A 23,862-nucleotide genomic window follows, 5' to 3' on the forward strand; every position below is an offset into this window, starting at 1 on the left:
CCTCAGAAGAAGTACAACACGCAGAAGAAGGAGTGGGGTAGAGTGGAGTCATATTACTCCAACCCATAGCAGCTGTACAGCAGGTGTACAGATATGGCTGAAAGCTTGTCGCAGACCTTTTATTTAGTCATCAGGAAATCGTATCAGCTTGTGAAAAAGGGGCCTAATATGTCTCCTCTAAACAACATGTGTGATGTAAATTTGAGACACTAGAAAAGCACAACTGTACCACATAACTATCTCACCTTGCTCATTTTGCTCTTGCTGTCAGCAGTGAGAAATGACATGTTATTGATCTCATTCATCACCACAAAGTTCTGCTCCTCTCGTTTAAAGTTCTACAAAAAAGAGAAAAACCAAGAAACATAAGTAAAAAAAGATCCATTTACTTCTACCAGTGATTGAATTTAGCAGCCAAACACACTTACATGAGACTTGGACCAGAAAATAAAGACCTCTCCCACCATTCGGAAGAGTTCTTCTGCATCTGGGTCAGGACATGTCAGCCATCTTGCTCTGTAGGAAATTGTTACTTTGAGTATTCCTAAATTCACAACGAATTTAGTTCATTAATAGCACACGTAAAGTTAAGGTAATACAAGACAAGATTCCCTGTTCAAAACATTTAACGTGTTTTTAAGTTTGTTGTACCTGTTGTTGTCCACATAGCGGATCAGCAGAGGGTAGAGGGCGTACAAGTCTCTGCAGAGGACAGCAAATTCATCTCGTATAGTGCCATCCTCTTCATCCCCCTCTGATTTTCCCTCCATTCGCAAATGGTCCTCCTCAGCCACCACCTTTGAGGTACGTTTCTTTAGCTTCTCCATTGTTGGAATGAAGTGGGATTTAAGCATTTCTGGCTTTGCCCTGCTGACAATGGGCTGTGAAAACACTAGTACAAAAATAGTTAGTTTTATTTCACTTTAAAAAACAAAAAACTCATGTAGATGTACAAGGTCAAATAAAGTTTAAACAGTGCTCACCAGCTAATCTCTTCATCCACGAGGCTTCATCAATACCCAAGTTATTGACAACAATTTTCATGATGCTTCCCAGCAGCTGGTTTAGGTGTTCTGATGTGACATCCGTGCAGAGTCGATCTTCCATCTCAGGGACGTTTTCAGCTCCTCTCTCCCACCAGCGTGGAAGGTAGTTGCACAACATTGGCAAAGTGATTTCAATCACATGAGGCATCTCAGTGTAGCGAGCCCCAGACTCTGCCAAGTCCCCAATCTCCTTTAACAGAACATCCAGCTCTGGGATGTCTGGACATAATTCCTGGACCTCATTGGGAAGCCCCAGGACTTTAAGGTTCACATGAGAAATAGCATGAAGAAATTGAGAGACAAGGTCTTGCTAGAAATAAAACAGAATTGAGGAGAGGTTTGGAACTCACTAGCTCTCTCTCTTGGTGTCTTTGTGGTATAGACAGAAAAAGCGTTGAACTCATTTAGATTGGGCTCTAAGTAGGCAACTGGCATAGCTGCTGCAAGGTGAGCCAGGCACTCTCCAAGAGCTGGCCTCTGTCTGTAAAAATAAAGGTCAAATGCCTGTCACCATCTCATTCTAAAGCTATTTTACAGCTTTTAATGTATGCAGGTATGAAGTTACCTCTCAACATGTGGATTTTTGACAGTTCCTAACGAGTAGATGCTACACATGATGCGATAGCATGACATCTGTAGGTCATCCACTGTATGGAAGCATCAGAGACAGAACAAAGTCAATTTAAAATATATATGAATAATATGGACCATTATTAAAAAGAAAAAAAAACTCACAGATGACATCATCTCCAAACTGGTGCTGAGCGATGTGATCAAACAGGGAGGTCAGCACAGGGAGCAGGGCGATAGTTGTGTAGTTGATGTTCTGGGAGACACCTTTCACTTGCTTTAAATAAGAGAAGCAGTACTTAATTATGGGCTTGGACTGGATGTTTAAAATCCACTGTTTTACCATTAGCAGCTGTTGGTGATAGTAAAATGTCATTTAAAACATTATGTACCTGATTGCCTTTGGATACTTTGCCCAGTTTGAGATTTTCCACCATCTTCTCTATATCATCAGCAGCACTCTCAAAGAATGACCGCAGCCCTGCTTTCACAATCTCAGGCCCTGACTTCATCACTGTCCTGAAAGATTAAATAGACAGTAATAGAGTAGGAATGAAAAACTAAAAAACACACCGCAATATTAACAATGTTATGAAAAAAAAAGTATTAAACCTTGCATCCAGTGACCGTGCCAGAATGTGAAGACAGTTAACAATAGCTGGAGCATCCGTTCCTGCACATATAAATACAGCCTGCTAACACTGGGTGTAGCATAGAAACTACATAATCAAACACTGTATTTGCATTGTTTTGTGTTGGCTGTAATTTTTCAGATATCCAGGTGAAAGCAAGACATGTCTGTTTTATCAGGAACATAAAAGGGACAAAGAGAAGAGTTAAAAGATTCAGAAAGAGTGTTGAGAAAGTGACATCTTACCAAAGAGAGAAACTCTGTGCCTCACCAGAGCAGACATTTTACAGAAGATACTATAATAAGAAGAAAAGAGAAAAGCGAAAGAAAAGCAAGGAAAATAACATGCAAGAAAAAGGAAACACTTATGAAACAGAAAACTACATTTGTTAAAAGAATACATGGTGAAACGAACAACAGAGCGGGCTCACCTGGCAATCATCTCCTTCTCCTTATTGGAGGAATGTCCCCCGCTGCCCAGAACTTTAGCAGGTGTTGATAAGAAGTAGAGGCAGTGATTTTTGAAGTACTGGTTTATTAGAGGCATCAAAATCTATGAGAGATATTTTTCAGACTTAATACAGGAATGAGTTTGAGTTGGAGCTTTGAAATTGTTCCCTATTCGTTTTACACTATAGATTCACCTTGGCAAAAAATTTGATTTCCTGCTCGTGAGGAGACTTTTCCACTCGTCCGCTGCTCACCACAGCCTCTGCAAAACATTACAAAAACACAGGCTTTATCTTTCATAAACACAATTCTTTAAAATGTAACACAATCTGTTTTTTTTTGTTTTCACCCCTCAGTACCAAGATGAGCAATAAACTCCTGGGCAATTTCCATCCATTTTAACAGCTTCTGCAGGAAACCATAGGCAAACCTCTTCTCAATAGACGATATTTCTGACTCCATATCTTTCAGGCCCCTGAAAATAAACACAGTTAAAATCTTTACACTTTTAAAAAAAGTTTTAATAAAATAATTTTGCTGATCATATCATGTCTTTGTTAAAAATAAACTGCCACTTCCAGTTTTAATAATAGTTTACTAGTTTGCAACAATAAACAGAACAAAATATATAAAAAATATTAAGTTTTATCTGCTTTTCTAAATGTATTTTGTAAATGAAAATAAAATGAAAAAAGACAAACTAGCATGAAACATATCATTCTTAGATAATTAATATCAAGTCCAAATTTTCTCTTGCATGTGTTACCTTGTGACGGCATATCCGTTAAGCTGCAGGAACTTGAGCAACTCATAGGCTTTCTCTCTGTCTCGCGCCTTCTCTTTTGCTGTCAGAGTATCGTAGGGCACCAGCAGAGGATGTGTTCCTCCTCCTGCACAAACAAATTTTTATCAAAACTGTCAGAAAAAAACTAAATCTTTAATTCTTCATATTTTCTTATATAAAAATATTCACCTTTGGCCTGCAGTTCTAACTTTTTCTTGCGTCCCCAGGTGTTATGGTAATTTTCTGCAAGTTGCTCTGCCATTGACTGTGAACAGACATTAACAGTGAATATTTATGAGATGAAGAATATAGCACAGAAGGTTCAAACATTTATTAGCATACCTGCAGATCTCTTGAAAGACCCATGTGTGAGATATCAATGGGCTGTGGACTGTAGCCATGGCTTGGGTCATAGGTGGCCTGGAGGAGAAAGATCATTATTGTAAAATAAAAAGCACTGCTGCGATAACAATATTTAATATCAATAAAGCTGTCTAATCAATGTCTACCTGAGCAGTCTGAGAGATTTTTCTAGCTGCTGCCTTCTTCTTCTCTGACTCCTCTTCTTCTCTAGCTTTGTCTAAATTCCATTCCCACGCCAGCATGGCTTTAACTGACTCTTTGATTGGCCATCGATAGATCTCTTTGTCCTTAAAGAAAAGTGAGTGAGATGCGAAGTAGACACACAATAAGAATGTACAACACGGTTAAATGCAGAAGGTGTCTGTGAACGTACCTTCTCTGAGAAGGTTTTGTATGGTCTGAGCATAGGATGGGTTTTAGCATTCTCATCCAGCACCTCACCGTATGACCAGTTATTCTGAATCTGAAATGCATTAAAAATATGAATTATGGTACAGAATGTTTAATCGTGTAATAATACATTTTAACCACATAACTGACCACCAAACTAACCCAATGTGCTACTCCTGAATCTGCTGGATTTTGATATTAGATATTCTAAAAGGAAGTTCTACCTTTTCAAAGGCCCATTTATCGTGTGTATATTCAGCATATTTGTTGATAAAGGGATCCAGTCTCTCAGGAATTATTGTGCTTTGGTTGGAGGAAGAATTAGAAAACATTTAGGTTTATTATTTGAACACACACATACTTTGTTTGTTAAGAGATATTTGACAAATGTCATCTCACTTTGTGGTCTCTACTGGTTTAGGATCAAAGTTTCCCTCTGCATCCACTGATGCCTTTTTCTCTGTTTTGGAGGAGTAGCTGGCGTCCACATAATCCGGAGGAATGGCTCCAGCAATGGCGCAGATACATGGCATTGAAATTTTGAAAATTTCAGCATCAAATTTCTGGAATTGAAATAAAAAAACAACACGAGTACAGACATCATCTACTTAACCTAAAAAAATACCATGTTTAGGGCGATTACCTTGTGTGCCAGTGATTCAAAGATCCCCCAGAAAAGTTTGCGGGTCAGATGTAGTTCTTCTTCTGAGGCAACTCCAAAGTTAGCCCAACCATTAGGAAGGCAGTAATATTTCCAGCATCGCTCATAATGATTAGTCAAAAGCTGCAGAATGCAAGGGGATAAATATGGATTAAAGAAATTAAAAAATAAGGGAACAACTGAAGTCAAATTAAAATTTGAAACCTATTGAAGATCATCATACCTTCAGTGGCATTTTGGCATACTCATTGAGAATGGGAACATCAAACACCAGCCTTCTTAGAAGGTGCTGAAGCATGGATGGACGTAGATGCCTGAAGAAAAAAAAGCTCACTTTAGTTATTAATCTGTCAATATCAGATTCATGCAAAGTCTTTTTTATAAAATCAGTCTCACTTGCACAAAGCCATGAGGCACTCCTCAATAATGTCTCTCTGAGCCTTTGTGAAGGCTCGTCCTCTGGACAGTCTGTAGATTGTGTGCAGCATTGAGTCAATCATTATGGCTCTGTGGTCACTGCCGGCAAAAAGTGGCGCACACTTGGTGATGAGTGGCAACACAGCAGAGCATAGGTAGCGGTTCAAAGCAAGGGCCATCTCCGTGGTGCTGAATGCAGCCTGTTGACAAGAAATTACAGTTCATAAAGTATAAACAGACTAGATGCTCTGAACTTTTCAAGAAAAATAAAATCCAAAAACCTGTGTAAATAGTTTGCTACTCACCGTGTCCAGAGAGGCAGCAGCCCTCATGTCAGGTAAAAAGCCCACCTCAAGCACATGAAGCAGGAAATCTTGATTGTCAATACCATAAACTCTGTCTAGGAACAGCACCATGGGGGCCTTGTGATCTGGCACAAAACTGGCTGACATCTTTGGCTCTATGATGCTATTGTCTAAGCATAACATAAAGAAAATATTCAGGAAAAATCAGTAACACAATGCAAAACTGCACAGAAGTAGTCTGTTGGTAAACAGCTGTCACCAAACTTTGCATGGGTATTAGTCAATATAATAACATTGTTTTTTGCTAAATAAGTAACAAACACTGCTTGAATTCAGTGCTATCTCTCTGGATCTTACCCTTTCCAAAAGAAGGGATCTGAACAGGAAGGCTGATGACTCCCACCAGATCCTCAATGGGAACCAGAGACCTCAGAATCGCCCTGATTCTCAGGGCCTCACCTTTACCAGCTTGGATTAGCTGCAGAGACACAAGTTGTGTTTATCATTGAAACCTGTTGGATAGTTCTAATATTGTAGCTACCATTAAAAAGATCTTACATGCATCTCTGGGGCACAGCGTCCCAGTAGATCAATTAGAGCAGAGTAGAAGGACATGATGGCATTTCCCAGGTGCACCCTGTTCTCCTCATGCTGTTCCTCTCCTCCAAACCTACCAAAAAAAGTCTGTTTGGTCTAAGTCTTTTTCCAAAGCAACACTAAAACATATGTGCTGCTGGATAGTTTGAGAGCTAAAGTTTTATGTTTCATTTCAGCCCGAAACTGAATGCGACATCACAGTTACAAAGTATTCACACCCTAAAGTTGGCACTTGTTAAAAGTACCTTTGGTAGCCTCAACTCTTCTTAGCTATACAGGCTTTGTCCACCTTCCTTTGTAAGTTTTACCATTCTTCATTTTAATACTTGCATCAAAGCAATAAATCTGTCTTATTTTACATTAAGATACCAAAGAAATCCATTTGCAAATTTAAATGGTAGTGTGGACATCAGAATGAAAAAACACTACATTATTTACAAATGAGTTTGAAACATTATAAAATGTTTAAAACTTGACAAGGGTTGAAAACTTTCCAGGGACAAAAAGCTCTTTTAATTAAGCTAAAGGCTCTTACATGGGAAAACGTCTGTCTTTCTTAACACTAGGACCATCCCTTGCAGGGTCCTCTGATATTTTGATGGCTTCCTCTATTGCTGCAAGCAGACCATTACCACCCTCTCCTCTCAGAGCTGGGCCAAAGCACTCAGGCCTTCGAATGAGAAGGCGTACCACCACATTGGCATTCTCTTCTACACTTTCTCCTACAGAAAGAGATAAAAAAAAAAGCTTATTTATGGTTACGATTGAAAGAACTGAAATAATGTGAACATTAGAGTCAAATTTTGCTATATTTTTGGGTGTAATAATAAAAAGAAAGTAATCTGACCGTTGACGAATACAGCAAAACGAAGAAAGTCAAGGTATTTCTCTCCACCACAAGGATTCCAGCCAATGTCAGGGTAGCCTTTAGCCAGCAGCATGGGACAACTTTGAAGTCCACATCCAGCCAAATACTTCACCACCTGGAAGGATGTCAGTGTAGTCAATTAATAACTATTATGTGCACGTTTTGTCTGGTGCATAGTTGTTTTATGTCATTATATCATACCATTTCTAAATCCTGCTCTTGGAGAGCCAGAGCCAGTTCGTTATTGTCAATACAAGAGGCTGCAGCCACATCCAAGGGGGTAGAGCCACGCATTCCTGGAGAAACCCATACAACGTTTAGCTTTACTACAGCTGATTTATCAAAAATAAATCATCTAGACTAAAACTGAAACTCAACAAGGACAGTTACCAAGGCCAATGCCACTGTTCTGGAGAAGGTAGCTGAGGTGGTCAAACATGGAACGCTGATTCTGACGACTGATACGACAAAAGTAGCAGAGAAAGCGGCAACAATTTGTCACCACTCGAGGGAATCTGATCTCCTGTTGAAAGAAATCATGAAAATATTTAAAATAAAATATCAAAATAGATTTGCATTCTAGTCAACAACTGCTTGTTTCCAGGTGGAAGTAACAAAACATGAACTAAATGTATAATAATAACAATAAGGCTTGCAATGCAAATGAATAGATTAAGAAAAAGAAATACCTTAGAGTCCCCACCACCCAGTACATTAACCATGACCTCCATGACAGTTTCATGCATGCCCAGAGCTCGCATCAAGTTGGGGTGTTGATAGAAAACTTTGTTACTCATGATGTTCCTACAGAATACAAAATTTGCAATAAGCATTTGTCACAAACAATTGTAAAAAAAAAAAAAAAAAAAAACATCACTTCAAGGCAATCTTATCTTTACCCGATACTTTGAATTATAAGCCTCTCCTCTTCTGGACCCATCTGCACAATAAGCAGTGAGCGGATCTGGCCTAAGCACTCCAGCAGGTCCATGGTGTCCTGAATTGACACTGCATTGATGGTGTAAGCCTTGGGAAGGGCACGCATGAGCTCACCCAGCCCATCATACTGCCTGTGAAGGAGGCTGAACATCATACGCACTAACTCAGGGTTCTGGATGAATGACTCCTGCGCCCAGTGGATCATTGTATGGGAAATCAGCTCTTGTAATGTGCCTGGTGCAAGAATTCATACAGATAAAGAATTAAAAGGATTTTTTTTCATGGTCACACAATGGAAAATCTTGTAGAGAAGTAGCCTAAATGACTTTTTCCTCATAACTTATCACTGTGCAATCAAAGAATAAATCATTACAGTTCTAGCTATGGCTAACTCACTTGGTTTTTTGTCTTCCTGTGGCTCAGGATCCACTTCTACCCTCTTCTCACGGAATTTTTTCACCTTTTCCAACAGACGAAGCAACCGTCCACGGACAGAATTATCCACTTCCTCCTCTTCTTCTTCCTCCTCAATGTGAACACCTAAAGATTTTAAATAAAACATTGAAATTTGAATTTCTGTACCATTTACAGTGTGACTTGAAAAGTTAATTTCTGTAGACTTGATATTGCAAATGAAAACTGACCACAGTGGAGCAGCAGAGCATTATGAAACACCAGCAAGGATTCTCGAACCTCATCTGGGACAGGACACTCTTCATCTTCAGGGCAGTTCTTGAAGTTCATAAGCATGTTGACCTACAAGACGGCGAGAGGAGGGGCAATCAAGAGTTATTATTTTAATTTTATTTTTAAAAGCTCAGAATTACCAATTGTAATTTTTTTTAAAAACTAAGACAAAATTTTTGTGTCTTTGATCAAATAAGTCTATAAACTTAGTAAGCTCGTTTCTTTTCTTTGCCTATGTGTGGGTGTACCTGCTCCTGAGGTGGGGAGCGAAATTCACGGGTCTTGCGAGCAGTTTCAGCAGCACTCATAGTGAAAGCCAGCATCAGATCATTATAGCGCTGCCTCTGGTTGGACTGTATCTGGCTGACAAACTTATCTGAAAAGGCAGAGATGGCCTCCACTCTGTGACGCAGCTCACAGTCACAGAAATACTGCAGCAGAGTACACATCTAAAAGAGAAAAGAAAAGCGAATCACTCATAACACCTGGCAAATACTTAACACTTAATAGAAAAGATTTGTAGTACCTGTAATTTTACAGACTCTGGTAGTTTCATCTGGAAAAGTCCTTGTTCTAGTAGTTCTTCTTTAGCATCCCCTCCAATGTCTACAGGCTTTGACTCTTTCTCAGTTTCCTCAGCTCCTTTCTCACCATTTACTTGGTCAGTTTCCTCCACAGCCTCTTTGTGTTGCATGGCTGATTCTGTCTCCTCTAATTCTTCCTCTCCCCCCATTTCTTCTTCCTCCTCCTCTTCCTCATCACCCAAACCATAATCTTCAAATTCTTCTTCTTCCTCTTCTTCCCCGACAGCATCCTGCTCTTTCTCTTTGACTGCTGTTGGTTTTGATGATTCCTTCTCCTCATTCACTTTGGAACTCTCCTCAGTGAGCTCTTCTGCTTTTGTAGTACTGAAGACGGTGGGGTCAATCATTTTTAGGATGTGTGTAACATCTTCATCATCAAACACGCCCATTATGAGGAGAGTACTGATGAGCTTCAGGATTGGAACAAAATGAAACTCAACACTGCCTCCCACAGGGTCTCTCATGGCTTGGCCTCCATCTTGCACAGCTTCAATCAGCATGTTCAAGGCTGTGGTCTTTAGGACCTGGATATACAAGCAAGTATATGTTTTGTTTAAGTTGTTTATCTGTGAAATCAAGAGTTCATGTAAAATGCTTAAGTTGCTTAGTCTCACCTGTAAGGGAATGACTGGGCTCAGGGTGTAAATGTTTGGATCTGTTCCCACAAACCCAACAGGGGAGAAATGGAGTTTTGGACGGAGACATGTAGTGAGACCAACACCTGGCAAAGCATGAGATTTTGCAGTGTACAAAGTGATAGTGCGTGTTTCATCTGTCATGGGAACAATGAATTCCTTGTTGGTTCCCAGACGATTCCGTTTAGCAGACTCTAGGTGCATGCTGATGAGAAGGTCGTAGAAGCCACTCCTCATTGGTCCAGGTAGGTAGGTGTTCTCTATGGCATAGAAAAGCTGAGATTCATCTACATAGCTACACAACGCGTGTGCCACGCGGTTGTTACCCAGAGCACACACTGAGCCATACAGCTTCAGAGTGTGGTAGTGAAACTTCAGCAAGTCCATTCGTTCAGATAGTTCCAGGATGTCAATACATCTAAAGGAAATTAGGAGATTAGTTTAATTTTAAAAAAGTTACACAGCAAAAAAAAAAATAGCCGTCTCCTCACAATGAAGAGGCTGACCTGTTCTCCTCTGGAATGTGAAGGGCCATCATAGTGAGTGGTTCCTGGCACTGAACCATCCAGCCCAGTCTCTCACTGACACGCCCGGTTTCAGGAGCCAAGAAGTGGTTGGGCATTCGGCTCCAGATGACTGGGGTTAACATCTGAACATCCAGTCTTGGAGGGCATTGGGGAATGGTGTTTCTACGTTCGCTCCGGAACATGGCAGCTGAAATTGGCATGATGTTCTAAATAAATAAATAAGTGAGACATTAGAGAAAGGAGATTACATAACAGTTAATGAGCAACTATAGGAAGGATTTTAAGGCTTTCTATAGACTGAATAGTCATTTCTAGTGACTAACTTTGAGCTTGCCAAGTTCAAACTGGATCATATTCTGATAGGAAGGCAGAACAAAGGCAGCTGGGAAGAGTTTTGTGTTTGGCTCCACCTGAAAGAAGATGACATGGTCGCAGTAAATAACCAGAACCTGTTAAGGAACAGCGTGAATAGCAGAGTAATGTTTATTTAACCTGGTAAAATGTGTTTATTTCTTTTCCATTAGCAGTAAAAGTCATGAGTCCTGTGTCCAGATCAACAAGACAGCCAATCACAAAGTCCTCCTGGCTGACGCGAGTCTGCTGGGAGCTGCCGAACTCTCCTCCCCAAACCATGTAGCAGTTACTGCGCTTGATACTAAAGAACAAGGAAAAAAATACTCATTTTTAAATAACAAAATTTTTAGTTTGTTTTTTTCTACAACAACATACAGTACCTGTCGTGAATGTTGCCTTTATCATCACCGACTGTGACTGTAACATTTCTCACTTTGCTGATGTCAAAATGAAGGTCATACTGGTGATAGTCTGGTGTGATCCAGCCTACCCACACACCTCCTGGTTCTTGTCCTGCAAATATTCTCACTGAGTAATAGTACTGGTGACAAAAGGAGATGGATGGGAAATACACATTAGTATGACAAAGTATGGGGTAAAAACAATAATAAACTAATAAAACATAAACAACTGTTAAGTGAGAAACATTGTGTGTATATTGATAGGTCTAAAAAAAAAACAAATGTGGTCTAAAAATGTAAAGTAGCAGTCATACCGTGGTGGTATTGAGGATTATGTCCATGTCATCCCTGTCATCTGGTACGACATCTTCCACTAAGCGGGGCAGGGTTGGAACAACAGGTGGTGGGGTTATTAATGCAGCTTTCTTAGCCTTGAAAAGGAAACTATAAATGACAGTAACAGTTACTTACTATAAATGAAACTGTGGCCTAATTAAATCTCTGACACCACTTCTCAAATCACACTGCCTGATTGCCTACCCTTTCTTCTTGCTTTTCTCAGTGGAGGCATCTTTCTCATTCTCTCCATTTTTGATGGCAGGAGTCTCTTTGGGCACGGAAGGCTCTTTCTTCTCCTCCTCCTGCTCTTTGCGAGTAGCTGACTTCTTGAGTATTTCAAAGTCAGAGTCTGGGTCCACCTCTAAAACCTCATCCTCGGGGATGGTGAGAGCACGAGTGAGAAGAGTTGTTCCCACAGGGACTTTGAAGAACTCATGAAACTCAATCGGCATGCTGAGTCTGAAGAACAGCAAATCTGTGTTGGCGTTCTGAGACCCAACTGTCTTGTGGGTTGCTTTGATACAAGGAGGCGTATCCACAGTTCCATCAACACGCGACACCTGGAAGATGAATAAAAGTCAGTTTGTAACCTAGAAGATAATTAGTCATGATTCAAATATACATTTCTAGAAAAGCATTAAGACAAGAACATAATACCTCAATGTGAGGATGATCAGTCGGAACAGGGATGAACTGGGGAAGGCTTTTGCTGAACCACATGGTAATGTCTCTTTTCATATTAATAGCAAACGGCTCAAATCCCTCCTGCAGGCCACAGATGGTGAAATAACGTAGACTGCTGACATTCTGACCCAGGTTGATCCTGCCAACCTGGGACAAGCCCAGACTGCATACAGGTATAAAGCCTAGAAATATTTAACATGTGCATGAATATGGGCATGCTTCATCTCTGAAAAGTTAATTTACCCTCACTTATAAATGTCTTACCTTCTCCTATCTCGATATCCTTAAAGGCCATTTCTGAGCCTGAGTCACTGATCAACATTTCTCCATTGAGTGTAAACATGATGTTCATCTCGGTGAGGTCAATCATACAGCCAACCACATCACCGGACTGCCACTGACGGCCAAATGACTCATTTCCCACATGCCAGCGTTGGGCCTGTAAAGACATTGATTAGGATTACATAGGCCTAGTTATCCTTCACTAGCACACAAACACAGTGTGTTTTGCACCTTGAATCCATTGAAGACATATGCCAACTCATCTGTTCCGAGTTCTTTGTCTGCGTGAACACTGGGCCTGGCCCAGCCTACTCTCATCTCTCCCACGGTCACAGCCTCAAATTCAAAGTACCACTTCCCGTGTGTGACGACATATGATTTCTCTGCTCTGAAAACTCGGATTTTATCTCCCCGGGAGCTTCCGGGTCCGTGCCCACCTAGATTACAACAAACATGGCAATGAATGTTTTCAAAAGAAATATTGTCAGGAAAAAAAAAAAAAAATTCACACATCTCTATCCTACTAAGAAACGCAATATGAACTTACTACTCTCCTGATCGGGCGGCTCTATGTTGTAACCATATCCAATGAGAGTGCGAACTGCTGCACAAACTGTGTCTCGGTTGGTCTTTTTAGTCTTTTCATCCAGCAGGTTGTACGGAACCAGACGGGGATTGCGCTTACTCATTATATCCTATTTAGGAAAATCATAATAAATATAAACATGAGTTATATAAGCATTAAAAAAAGGCTTTTCATAGAGCACATATCAATGAAAATATCTTGACTTATTTATTGTTGGTATCGTGGTGATCACTCCCCTAACAGAAACTGATACCTGCACAATGCTGTAGGTCCAGCCCTGACGAACCCGGTCTCTTGCCCACACATTGTGTCCATTTTCTGCCAGTCTCTCTACTAGAGTGTTTTGATTAGGAGTCAGTTTGACATGATTGAGGTCCAAAGGGGCTGGTTTGTATCCGTTAATCTGCATGTAACTAAGCAAATCATACTTCATCAGAGTAGGTCATATAGAGCTTTATGCAGACCCTTCCATCATTCTTTATAAAAGAGAAACAATCTCATAATAAACTTAAATGAGTATATGTTTTGCAGCTTACGTTTTTGGGAGCTTGATCTTTTTCAGATTCTCCTCTGCTTTCTCATCTCCCATTCCAACATGACAGCCAAGAGCCAGCAGAGTTCTTTGAAATTCAACACACAAGGCATTAGAAGTACAAAGAGATAAAAGCCCAATGCTGTTAATTAAGTAAAGACTCTGGCGTACTTCAATGTCTCTCCAGACATTGCTAAATTGTAGTTCTTCTCCGGCTCAGGCAGACTCTGGAAATCTACCAGGCAGGGATGCAGCTTCTTGTTGTCATCACGAAACTTTTAAAAAGTAAAAATTTTTAAATAAAAATGTTAGTGCGCACAACTTCATTTTCTGTAGGAAAGACAACAACGACTAAAAACACTCACTAATCCATACGTCCACCCTTGTTCAATGCGAGTAACAGCCCATAACTCATGACTGTTTTCTGCAAGCTTCTCTCGAATGCGCTCCAAATGAGGAGGAAGCACAATCTGAAACAGTGAAAAGGATCAGTGCAATGTAAGAGATTAGGGTGCAAATATGTTAAGAGTTAAGTTTTCTGGCATAATTTACTAACTAATGAGGTGCATAAAGAGCAGAGAAAATAACTGTAGAGGTCAAAACTGCAGCAACTTTAATGTCAAGTCACAGGCCTGAAGATTATAATTACTGCTGTGATATAAAATGAAACAAAACAGGATTTTACCTGTATAGTGTCCACAGGGCAAGGAGTGAAGGCTGTATGGGAAAGAGACTGGGTTGGACCCAACAGATTGCGGACATCATTAAAATCGTGCTTATACTCCTTGATGGGCTCAATCCGCAAACGGTCCCTGGGCAGCACTGCCTCATAGCAGGGAGCATAGCCTGGAGGTGGGAGGAACTTGAAATCTCCATGACGCCCTCCAAGAAGAAATCGAAGCCTTAAATTTGAAATAGAAAATAAACACAAGTGAGTTTTTTCCAATTTTGTTTAAACTTGATAAAAAAAAAAATAGAATACATTCAGTATATTTCTTTTTTTTTTCAACTTTTAATATCCCACTTTATGCCGGCAGAGAAGCTGACAACAGGAAAGAATAGGCCATCCAGGTTGAAGTTCTCAAACATTCCCTGAACAGGATGCCCGTTGATTCGGAAGGAGATGCTGGGAACGCTTAGATCCAAACAACAGCTGATCACATCCTCAGCTGCCAGGATGTGCTGACTGGGAGAAGCAACGTGGCGTGGAACACGTCCTGCAGACACATAAAACAAGTTAAATCTTATTCCGTCTTTTGGATTTCACAAATTATTTAAGGTCCAATTCACGTGTTACATATAGATAAAGATGTTAAAAGATAATAAACTTAACTGTGTACATTTGTATGGTTTCTAGTCAAGTGCAAAAACATACTACTAATTCATACCATGTCTACTTTACCTGACCAGAGATGAAAGCCATCAAAACCATAGGAGTAGAGGTCATCACCGACTCCATTAGCCCCCCATCCTTCCCCGCCACCAGGGTAAGGACTATAGCCTTCTGTCAAAGCCCACCCCACACGCAGGTGATACGCCTGAGCTGTGAGGAATGGCTCCACATGGTCTACCATCACCTCAAAATACCACTTCTTATACTGAGTGGATCCTTCACAGGTTCCAAGGAAAATATTGGGCCTCATGCTGAAAATGGCAAAAAAACAAAAACTCAGAGAATCTGTTTAAATAAGGCCTCTCCTAAGAGGAAAAAGCTTGTACTCATATAAACCAGCATACCTGGTTACATAGTTGATAATGCTGGTTTGAAGTAGAAGGTCACGACCTGGAAGAAGATTCTCTGTGATGAGATTCTGATTGGACCTCACAGCCACCCCGTTACACACACAGAGAGAACACAGCACATCTAAGACCTGGAAGGAAAATGTGGACATATGTGGATGAAGGCAACGGTCAGCTAACGCGTCGTAAGCAAAAGATTTAAATGTTTTTCTGACCTTGTGATTGCGTCCATGCTTATCCAGAAGAGAGATGATTGATTTGATGTGATTCTCCTGAATAATATTCAGCACCTCTGGACTCTCAATCAGAACACAGTACAGCACTTCCAGGATTCCTATCGTACAAATGACAACATGCAGCATAAATAATAAGCTGAGGTGGTCCATGACTTTTATATGGGCTGGAAGATGAGCTCAAGAGTTTAATCATTATCATTTTAATATGGTTTGTATAAAGTACAGCATAGACACTCATATACGTGTACCTGAAGATGCTTCCAAACGATCCAGTTTACTGACCAGCCAGTCAAGGTTGTCACAGAACAGAGCACAGTTAGCTCGGTTTCCTCTGATCAAAGAGGCTTCACAGAAAAAGAGAAGTGGAAAATTTCAGTAATGCAGCATAATCATAAATAGGAAGAGTATCTAGTATCTCTGTGTGGAATATAACTGGTGAGCCTATGCATAGGACAAATCACCAAAAGGAAATACCTAACAACTCATACAGTAAATTTACTATCTCCTTCCATGACTCTGCAGCTTCTTCCCCAGCATACTCTGAGAAGTGCGCGGCTGTGTTGTACACATTAAGCCGATCAACACAATCCAGAACAAGTGTAATCATGCCCTATAAAAACAAACAAACAAATTAAATAAATTGAAAGAGACCCAAAAACAGATAATACCATCTGGAAATTCAACAACTGATCAAAATTACATACAGTATTGAGCTATTTTATAAACCGTCAATTTGGAGCAACCAACCTCTTCCTGGAAAAGGTTTTGTCTGTTCTTGAGGGAGCGAAGCTTGAACTGTTTGTCCTCGTGCTCTAGCTCCTCCTCAGGGGGTCGGAAGTAGAAAATAAGGTCTTGGAGAGATAGTACCACTGTGTCCATGGGCAGAGATGGGGGATTGACAGATTTGTTTTTCCCACTCAGTGCATCAAGACCTCTGGAGACATGAAAAGAACACTAAGGAAAAAAGCAAATGGCTTGCAAAAAAAAAATGGAAATAATTATAAAAACCAAGACATGGCTATTATCCAAGATTGAAATAAAATGTTACTGAAGACGAGTTACTTGATGAACTGGTGGAAGAGGCCTGTAGTGCTGTAAATCATTCTGGCAGCTTGAGACTCTTCTGTTTGAGATCGAGCAACAGTGAGAGCATCATCCATGTGACCTTCTTTATGGAGTATGGCCTAAAAATCAAACACAGACTAAATCATCCACCTTACACTCATACAGCAACTGTTTTAAATAAATGCTGCTCAAGCAATTATTAAAGATTCTGCTGTAATCCTGATGATTTACCTTTCTCTTCAGAGGGCCTAAACGTGCAGATTTGGCATCAACAGCAGCATATGTAAGCCAGAGGCCAGTTGAGACATGCTGTACGAAGCACATGGACTCTCCATACTTAATCTCAGGTATGCCCATTCCTTCCACATCCCGCTTTTGGGTCACTTCAATTTTTTCCTGTAGTTTGAACAAAACAATTTTTTTAATGTTTTTAGTATTATTTATGTTTTTAGCAAGCATCTCAAGCCTCGTATAGTTCAATTTGGACCTTAGAAATTCTAAAGCAGAAGGCTGACATCTTGGAATTGGCTTTCTCTGGGTCCACCAACAAAAGTCCTTTCTCCTCCTCCAGGCACAGGTATCTGCCCGTTGTTATGTGGCGTATCCGGAAAGACTGGCCCCACTTAATGTGGCCCCCACTCCAGCTACCAAAACACAGAAACAAATGAGCTTCAGCAAATTTAAAAGTCATTAAAAGAGCAACAAGAATCTACACTCACCCAATACGCAGTGGCTCAAGTCTCCATAAGGACCGAGCATGGCTGCACACGGCCCCGCCTTCATAATGAACAACTCTGAAAAAGAAAAAAAAGGATATTTCTTATGCATCTGAAAAATCTGGAAATATTCAGATTTTTTTCCCAACATAACTCAAAATGTTATGGATGGATTTTGATTACATTATTAGGAAATCTCACTGATGAAAAAAGGAACAAGTGATTTGATTTTGGAGGTGATCCGGATCACCACCTGGATCCAGGAATTTTTTAAGGATTCTTTACAATGGGGAGATAGGGATAATTTTGTCATTAGAGCATCAAACTCAAAAATAATGCTCACAATCATTGGTTTAAAAAAATGGCTTGGCAGAGGTCTGCACTCTCTAAGTACTTCCAGTAATATATGGACATTATTGTGCATCATGAGACAAAAACCACAGGCATTTTCTAAACTGTGTAGGTAACTTCAGGGGAAAGTGTTTGAGAAAGAACTTATAGTTAAAGTTTAAACAACAGAGATTCATCAGAATGCCAATTATTATCTAATTGTGCACACTAAATGAAAAATGCTAATAACCTGCGCTGGTCGTCTCCTTGTTCAGCTCCTGGGATTGCCAAACACTCATCCATGTGACCATGGAAGAGCCTGAGCACATATCCTCCAGTCAGAAAACCTGAAAGGCAACCATTTTTAGGATTGGTTAAAAATGTTTGTATACAAAGGCCCATTTTTCTTTTTTTTTGCAAAAACAAGTCTACAGACCTTCAGCTAATTCACACCCAGACATCACAGGGGTCATGGTCCACAGTGTTTGCATGAAGGAAGCATCTACCATCAAGTCACCACTTGCATAGGACAAGTGCTTAACAGAGTGCAGATGGTAATATTGTTAATGATAATTGACAAGCAAACATTTATTTGATGGTATAATCATGGTTACCAGGTATCTTTCTGAAGAAACGCTGACCAGAATGAGGTCATCTCCCACCCTGACCTTCTCACCCTCAGACCTTTGCTTGGAGGCTGGGTGTATGGTCCACCAACAGGCCTCGCCTACAGAGGACAAACAGAGGACAATTAAGAATACAGATGTCTAAATTGGTGTGTGTTGATGATGTTGAATTACAACATTCATACCCACCTGTGGAGTCTTCCTGCAAACCCACATCAAAAGCCAATTTGTCTGTCAGTGAGCGTGAAGTAGTCAAACAGCTCAAGTACTGCAGCATAAGACAGAGACAACAAGGTAACATCAAGAGAAGACACGCCAGGTTGTACAGCTGGTAGCTGCTGCTTGGTGCTGGTGCTTGAGCTCACCATGCTGGAGTGAGTGTGTTTTAGCAGGATGGCGTGTCCATACAGCAGGGTTCGATGACCTCCACCTTGTGACGACTGGAGTGAGGCCAAAGAGACAGAGTCAGCTAAATGAGTTAGGGTTGATACATCAACAGATAAGCTGAGCTACATTATTATTTTAAAAAAAAGGTCATAAAAAAAGCATCATTCAAGATTTGACAAAGTGATGACTAAGGGAGAAGTAGAGAAAAGAAAAATACCTAGGTCAGTGAAAGGACTTACCCATTTATCCAGATCGACCGCCTTTTGTAGGCAGGTTGAAGATGCAATAAGGAAGACAAGAAACAACAATATTTTATTTGCTGAATGAACATTTAATTTGCTTATTATATCACAGGTATAGCACATCTAAAAGATATGTACCTTTTTTAACAAAGCAAAACTACCTTTGTTTCACTGTGTCCTACCTCATCAACACTAGTGTTAGAGAGCATCTCCTGTAACGCTCGCACGGACAGGGACTGCTCCAAAATGAAGCAGCAGATGGCAAGGTCTGGAGGGACATTCTGAAACACAGAACAATGAGCAAACCTGGTGAACAGAGGTAATGCAAATTCTACCAGAAATGAGATAAGAGCCTCAACGCTGCTGCTTTTCACTACCTGAGCATTTGAGGTGGTCTCAAGGAAACACAGCCGATTGCCAAATCCTTCACATGACAGACACACCTTGATCTGTTCCTTAAGAATAGATGCAGTGCACTGCAGCACCACTTGATCATCCTACAAAAACAAAATAAGTCAAAAGAGGAGACATTTAAATAGAGAGTGACATCAATGAAAGTTCCCTGTCACATCTCTGACTAAATATTACTGTCAGCTAAAAGAACTATTCAAGTAAATCAAATCATTTGAAGCTAATCATTTTATCTTGGTGGTCTACTTGAAAGATTTCCATGTGTTATTGCTGAAACAAATGACTTTTCACCGACTATACACTGGTTTACACCTCTGATTAACATTTTTCTGACTGAAATGTTAAGTTAAAGCGCTTGTTTCATTAAGACTTCATTTCAAAATGACAGAAGAAAACCCGAATAAAATTCTTTCTATGTAAAAGAAAATGTAAAACCACTTCTGACTGTGTATATTCTAATTTTTAAATGTAAAAGCTGTACATCTTCTGGTGCAATCCTCCTAAACACAAATGCCGCTCTCAACTGATCTGGCATTTAATTCCTGCAACACACACCTATGCCAATCCACACTCTAACATATTTGTGACCTAAATTAAATGTGTTTATATACCAAGGAATTAGGAAAGATCACAGAGAGTTTAGATGTCTCACAAGATTACATTTGTGAAAATGATGAAGTTTGTAGCTACCCTTAAATCAAACTGACATCATTGTGGCCAGCAAAAATAATACACAACTAGAAATACTCCCATATATAACACCCAGGAAAACCTTCTGTTTCTGTACACAACTCTTTAACCTTCACTTCTATGTCCTATAACTATACTTCTCAGTGCATGTCACTGCACTAATCTCCCCCGCCTATCTGGCTCCAAGACCCCACTCAGCCCTCTATTTCAGGCTGCTGCACCTGCTGTTCACACTTCGCCTTCTGGAAAGCATATATGTAGGATTTGACAGCCAAGAGAAAAAAAAATCCCAGCACTGGACTGATTGAATAATCTAATTTGATAGAAAACATAATTTTCTGTACATTAACTATATAAACAAAATAAATATATGTCTTCAATTTGCACAGATGTGTACTGTCTTGTTGTGGTTCTTGCTAAGCTTTTGTTTCTAGCCATCCCCTCAACCCATTTAGATGAAACAAATGAGGGCCTTCCCTTATTTAGTTTTGCTGGAAATTTCTTTTGGTTAAATGTTTATGTTTTCTACCCACTGTGCCAAGTTCTGCTCCAACAGAATTTTGCTTTTCTCACTGCCTAAAGTGATCTGAGATGAGTTTGTGTTGTTAATTAGAGCTTCATGAATAAAACAGAACTGATTAAATACTCCACGGCACAATTCAGTCACTGGTTGCTAAAGCTCCCTTTGAGCTGGCGGTGGTAACAGATGAAGAGAAGAGCTGACCAGGTAGAAAACTTTGCATTAGACTCTGATGTTGCTGTGTCACACCTTTAACTCTGCTTCGCCAGCATGCTATCTGAAATCACTGAGTGGTGTTAATATGCTCGTAACATGACACATAAACTGAATGGAGTGTGTTACAAGTGATTTATCTATTCATTTATTGATTTTTGGAATCAACAGAGCTTTAACATCATTTAAAGAAAATGTGTTTTATGAATGGCCTTTTTCCTGTCGTGACGCAAGTGGAAGTGACCTATTGGTTTTCCCACCACTGATCTATATATGGTGGTGTGGTGATCCTGTATATTTACAACACACTGCAACAGGTACAAACACTCTTAAATTCCAATCATAAAAACATTATCTGACACTTTATATGAGACATTAACTGCTCATTACTACTATAAAAGTAGGAATGAAAGGGCCAAGTTACAACAGCAAACAGCACTGTGTAGTTTTGTGTAGACATAGTTCTGACTTTAATAGCATAGCTATAAAGACATTAAAGATACTTTAAACAGATTTATTGACAGCATGCTGCAGAAATTAGGGAATAATGTGACTTCAATCCTCCTCTACACACAACTGCTGCATATATTTAGTACTTTATAAATAAACAAATGTGTTATAGCCATGTAGACTTTTTAAAAGATGGATTTTGTTGCCATGGCGTCACCAGCTGGTTTCTGAACCTCATGTTCTGTATTTTGGCACTCATCCTCTTGGTACTTAACAGATTGAGCACTGTGAAATCAGCTAGCACTGCATACGGATTTATAAAAAGGTAGTTACCGATTCCAAGTAGCCCTATTTTACAGTATATTATTTATCTGTAAATGAGACCTTCATTTACTAAATGACTATTAACTACTAGTTAATTTTACTATAAATACTAAGATAAAAAAAAAAAATAAGCTACCAGTAGAGTTTTTTTCTGGGCTCCAATACAAGGTGGGGTTTTCCACTATCATCACTAAAGCTCTCACACTAGCTCTATGTAGAAACACATGCTACTGTAGAATCAACTCTTTGCTGGGGAAACCAAAGGACTGTTAATCTCAGGTGCTGGAGGTAGGATTATTGAGATCAGCTAGACCAACTAAATATTGGAACTGCAAGGTAGCAGCGAGTCTGCTAAATTCAAGCAAAACATATTATTTTAACATGAAAGCAAAGTCAAAGCAGCAGAGGGTGATTACAGTTCGTTGTTCTCTTCCTTCTTTTGATGTTCAGTGTTTGAATATCACCAGTTGTGTTTTTGTACACTGACCAATGTGCCAGACAGGACCATTTACAATCTCCATTTTCAACTGATTGAGACAGATTGTATAAATCTTGTTTGCAATGCTGTTAATAAATAGAGTTTAGCATTTGGAAAGGCGTGTATTGCTTAGGATGTTCACAAACACCAACTATTGTTTAAAAATTACTTATAAATTACACTGGAAAAAGTAAGACATCTGTGTATCTTCACATAAATCTGGAATACTTTCTGTAATAGTGGGAATCAGATGCTCAACACATACAGGAAGCAATGTTTAAGGTGATGTAATGGTGTGGTCCTGGTAGCTTGATGGCTGTGGAAAAGCAAACCAGTTCTTAGCTGGTGCTTTTACTGGATCAATAATTGCTTCAACTGGTTCCATGACCCAAAAGTGAAACCATTAAAGTAAAAAAAAAAAAAATTTAAAAATGGGTAAACAGAATTTCTTTTGACAAAAAGCTCCCCCTGCTGGATTTTAGAATAATGGTCTTTCATACAAGCTTCTCTTTCAGACCAAGAGGCCTCATCCGTCCTTTACAGCCTATGCAGAGGAGCAGTATGGTCATGATGGCAACAATCACATTCTGGGTGACAGCAGGTATGTCTCAATCAGGATTATCAGACAGCTGAAAAAGTTGGTAAAATAGTTCCTTACCTATCTTACAAGTTGCATTAATGACTCAGATTTATGTCAGAACTTTTGACAATATACTTTGAAAATAACATCTGAGAAGAAGCATCATAGTATTTGATCAAGTTGTAAGACTTCCACATGGACTGAAGTAAGCAGGTGTTGAAATGGGCCAAGCTTTGAACTTGCTAATCCTCACACAGTAAATATAGAACCCAGCTGAGTTCAGAGTGAACAGCAGCAGACTGACAGTAACCTAACGACACATTGTTAACATATTCCATATAGTACTGTGTTTCAAGTCCGGAGACAATAAGATTTGATATTGAGAAGAAAACAAATTTGAATTCCGTCACATCGATGCTCATCCACATTTTAAACACTTGTTTCTTTAAGCAAAATGGATTACTTTTGCCATGCTTCAGAAAATTTTATCAAGCAGTGATCACTCTCAAGTAATGCTGAAATGTAGTCCATAGATATTCAGCATCATGCTTAGGCTAATGTAAGGGATAGAGTTACCAGGATTTAGAAAAAACCACTTGAGTGACACAATGTTGAATATGCATAGTAGTATCAACACTGACCCTCCAAATAAAGAGTGTTACATTTCAGCTGTCTACTTGCAAGGCCACAATGTCCTTCCACAGTCCACAGCACGGAGGCCTAATAAGCAAACTTGATAGCCTGACTGCGACTAACGCAGCAAAAATAAACTAAATGTCCTACATATATGTATTTATATATATTTATATATATACACACATTATTTCCAATAAAGCAAAACAAATTAAAACAAAACTTCAAATGCAAATGTTCATAATAAAGAAAGACTAATGACTTGAGAATAAAACAAAACAGCGTGAGTTCAGTTTAGGAGTTTAGTTCAGGGCATGTTAGCAGTATGAGACATTTATTTATAAGAAAAAATTAAAACATGACATCATATAACATGATATAGTAAATATAAATTAAACAGAAGGCTGCAGTGTGTCAGTACCGGTTTTGCAGATGGATATAGGTGGTTTTCTTCATAAGGTAAAGGAAAGGACTAGCATTTTATTTCATATCTATGTCAGCAATTGTGTTTTTGCAAACCATAAGCCAAAAAAGAAAAATCCACATTCCGATGAAACTGGTGTCAAGTGTGGCACAATTAAATCCAGCA

The 23,862-nt window shown here is 39.5% G+C and overlaps 1 protein-coding gene across 1 annotated transcript in view; it reads right to left on the reverse strand.

Annotated features, from left to right (window-relative positions):
* LOC121654588 (ryanodine receptor 1-like) overlaps positions 1 to 23,862 on the reverse strand; it is a 47,041-nt gene that overhangs the window by 22,567 nt on the left and 612 nt on the right. The window contains exons 2-72 of the mRNA XM_042008798.1: positions 19,352 to 19,471; positions 19,133 to 19,255; positions 18,711 to 18,785; positions 18,535 to 18,613; positions 18,334 to 18,446; positions 18,156 to 18,255; positions 17,970 to 18,066; positions 17,393 to 17,467; positions 17,160 to 17,317; positions 16,905 to 17,077; positions 16,671 to 16,792; positions 16,356 to 16,524; positions 16,083 to 16,218; positions 15,857 to 15,952; positions 15,588 to 15,706; positions 15,370 to 15,503; positions 15,035 to 15,276; positions 14,657 to 14,849; positions 14,318 to 14,534; positions 13,998 to 14,102; positions 13,804 to 13,907; positions 13,637 to 13,720; positions 13,354 to 13,513; positions 13,062 to 13,209; positions 12,746 to 12,951; positions 12,497 to 12,671; positions 12,206 to 12,414; positions 11,750 to 12,108; positions 11,524 to 11,653; positions 11,189 to 11,349; positions 10,947 to 11,109; positions 10,778 to 10,864; positions 10,434 to 10,660; positions 9,907 to 10,345; positions 9,585 to 9,816; positions 9,235 to 9,347; positions 8,957 to 9,157; positions 8,666 to 8,777; positions 8,418 to 8,561; positions 7,982 to 8,255; positions 7,772 to 7,886; positions 7,473 to 7,602; positions 7,284 to 7,414; positions 7,062 to 7,197; positions 6,776 to 6,936; positions 6,176 to 6,301; positions 5,975 to 6,095; positions 5,618 to 5,787; positions 5,292 to 5,512; positions 5,119 to 5,209; positions 4,878 to 5,018; positions 4,634 to 4,797; positions 4,459 to 4,537; positions 4,218 to 4,307; positions 3,990 to 4,131; positions 3,824 to 3,885; positions 3,671 to 3,746; positions 3,464 to 3,587; positions 3,057 to 3,172; positions 2,892 to 2,959; positions 2,679 to 2,800; positions 2,494 to 2,543; positions 2,229 to 2,289; positions 2,009 to 2,135; positions 1,782 to 1,893; positions 1,612 to 1,693; positions 1,397 to 1,527; positions 984 to 1,304; positions 652 to 892; positions 429 to 516; positions 246 to 338 (exon numbers count right to left, since the gene is read on the reverse strand). Of these exons, the coding sequence (XP_041864732.1) occupies positions 246 to 338; positions 429 to 516; positions 652 to 892; positions 984 to 1,304; positions 1,397 to 1,527; positions 1,612 to 1,693; positions 1,782 to 1,893; positions 2,009 to 2,135; positions 2,229 to 2,289; positions 2,494 to 2,543; positions 2,679 to 2,800; positions 2,892 to 2,959; positions 3,057 to 3,172; positions 3,464 to 3,587; positions 3,671 to 3,746; positions 3,824 to 3,885; positions 3,990 to 4,131; positions 4,218 to 4,307; positions 4,459 to 4,537; positions 4,634 to 4,797; positions 4,878 to 5,018; positions 5,119 to 5,209; positions 5,292 to 5,512; positions 5,618 to 5,787; positions 5,975 to 6,095; positions 6,176 to 6,301; positions 6,776 to 6,936; positions 7,062 to 7,197; positions 7,284 to 7,414; positions 7,473 to 7,602; positions 7,772 to 7,886; positions 7,982 to 8,255; positions 8,418 to 8,561; positions 8,666 to 8,777; positions 8,957 to 9,157; positions 9,235 to 9,347; positions 9,585 to 9,816; positions 9,907 to 10,345; positions 10,434 to 10,660; positions 10,778 to 10,864; positions 10,947 to 11,109; positions 11,189 to 11,349; positions 11,524 to 11,653; positions 11,750 to 12,108; positions 12,206 to 12,414; positions 12,497 to 12,671; positions 12,746 to 12,951; positions 13,062 to 13,209; positions 13,354 to 13,513; positions 13,637 to 13,720; positions 13,804 to 13,907; positions 13,998 to 14,102; positions 14,318 to 14,534; positions 14,657 to 14,849; positions 15,035 to 15,276; positions 15,370 to 15,503; positions 15,588 to 15,706; positions 15,857 to 15,952; positions 16,083 to 16,218; positions 16,356 to 16,524; positions 16,671 to 16,792; positions 16,905 to 17,077; positions 17,160 to 17,317; positions 17,393 to 17,467; positions 17,970 to 18,066; positions 18,156 to 18,255; positions 18,334 to 18,446; positions 18,535 to 18,613; positions 18,711 to 18,785; positions 19,133 to 19,255; positions 19,352 to 19,471 (10,266 nt within the window). The remainder of the gene's footprint in view (positions 1 to 245; positions 339 to 428; positions 517 to 651; positions 893 to 983; positions 1,305 to 1,396; positions 1,528 to 1,611; positions 1,694 to 1,781; positions 1,894 to 2,008; positions 2,136 to 2,228; positions 2,290 to 2,493; positions 2,544 to 2,678; positions 2,801 to 2,891; positions 2,960 to 3,056; positions 3,173 to 3,463; positions 3,588 to 3,670; positions 3,747 to 3,823; positions 3,886 to 3,989; positions 4,132 to 4,217; positions 4,308 to 4,458; positions 4,538 to 4,633; positions 4,798 to 4,877; positions 5,019 to 5,118; positions 5,210 to 5,291; positions 5,513 to 5,617; positions 5,788 to 5,974; positions 6,096 to 6,175; positions 6,302 to 6,775; positions 6,937 to 7,061; positions 7,198 to 7,283; positions 7,415 to 7,472; positions 7,603 to 7,771; positions 7,887 to 7,981; positions 8,256 to 8,417; positions 8,562 to 8,665; positions 8,778 to 8,956; positions 9,158 to 9,234; positions 9,348 to 9,584; positions 9,817 to 9,906; positions 10,346 to 10,433; positions 10,661 to 10,777; positions 10,865 to 10,946; positions 11,110 to 11,188; positions 11,350 to 11,523; positions 11,654 to 11,749; positions 12,109 to 12,205; positions 12,415 to 12,496; positions 12,672 to 12,745; positions 12,952 to 13,061; positions 13,210 to 13,353; positions 13,514 to 13,636; positions 13,721 to 13,803; positions 13,908 to 13,997; positions 14,103 to 14,317; positions 14,535 to 14,656; positions 14,850 to 15,034; positions 15,277 to 15,369; positions 15,504 to 15,587; positions 15,707 to 15,856; positions 15,953 to 16,082; positions 16,219 to 16,355; positions 16,525 to 16,670; positions 16,793 to 16,904; positions 17,078 to 17,159; positions 17,318 to 17,392; positions 17,468 to 17,969; positions 18,067 to 18,155; positions 18,256 to 18,333; positions 18,447 to 18,534; positions 18,614 to 18,710; positions 18,786 to 19,132; positions 19,256 to 19,351; positions 19,472 to 23,862) is intronic.

Source organism: Melanotaenia boesemani, chromosome 15, assembly GCF_017639745.1.
Source record: "Melanotaenia boesemani isolate fMelBoe1 chromosome 15, fMelBoe1.pri, whole genome shotgun sequence".
Classification (NCBI taxonomy): Eukaryota; Metazoa; Chordata; class Actinopteri; order Atheriniformes; family Melanotaeniidae; genus Melanotaenia; species Melanotaenia boesemani.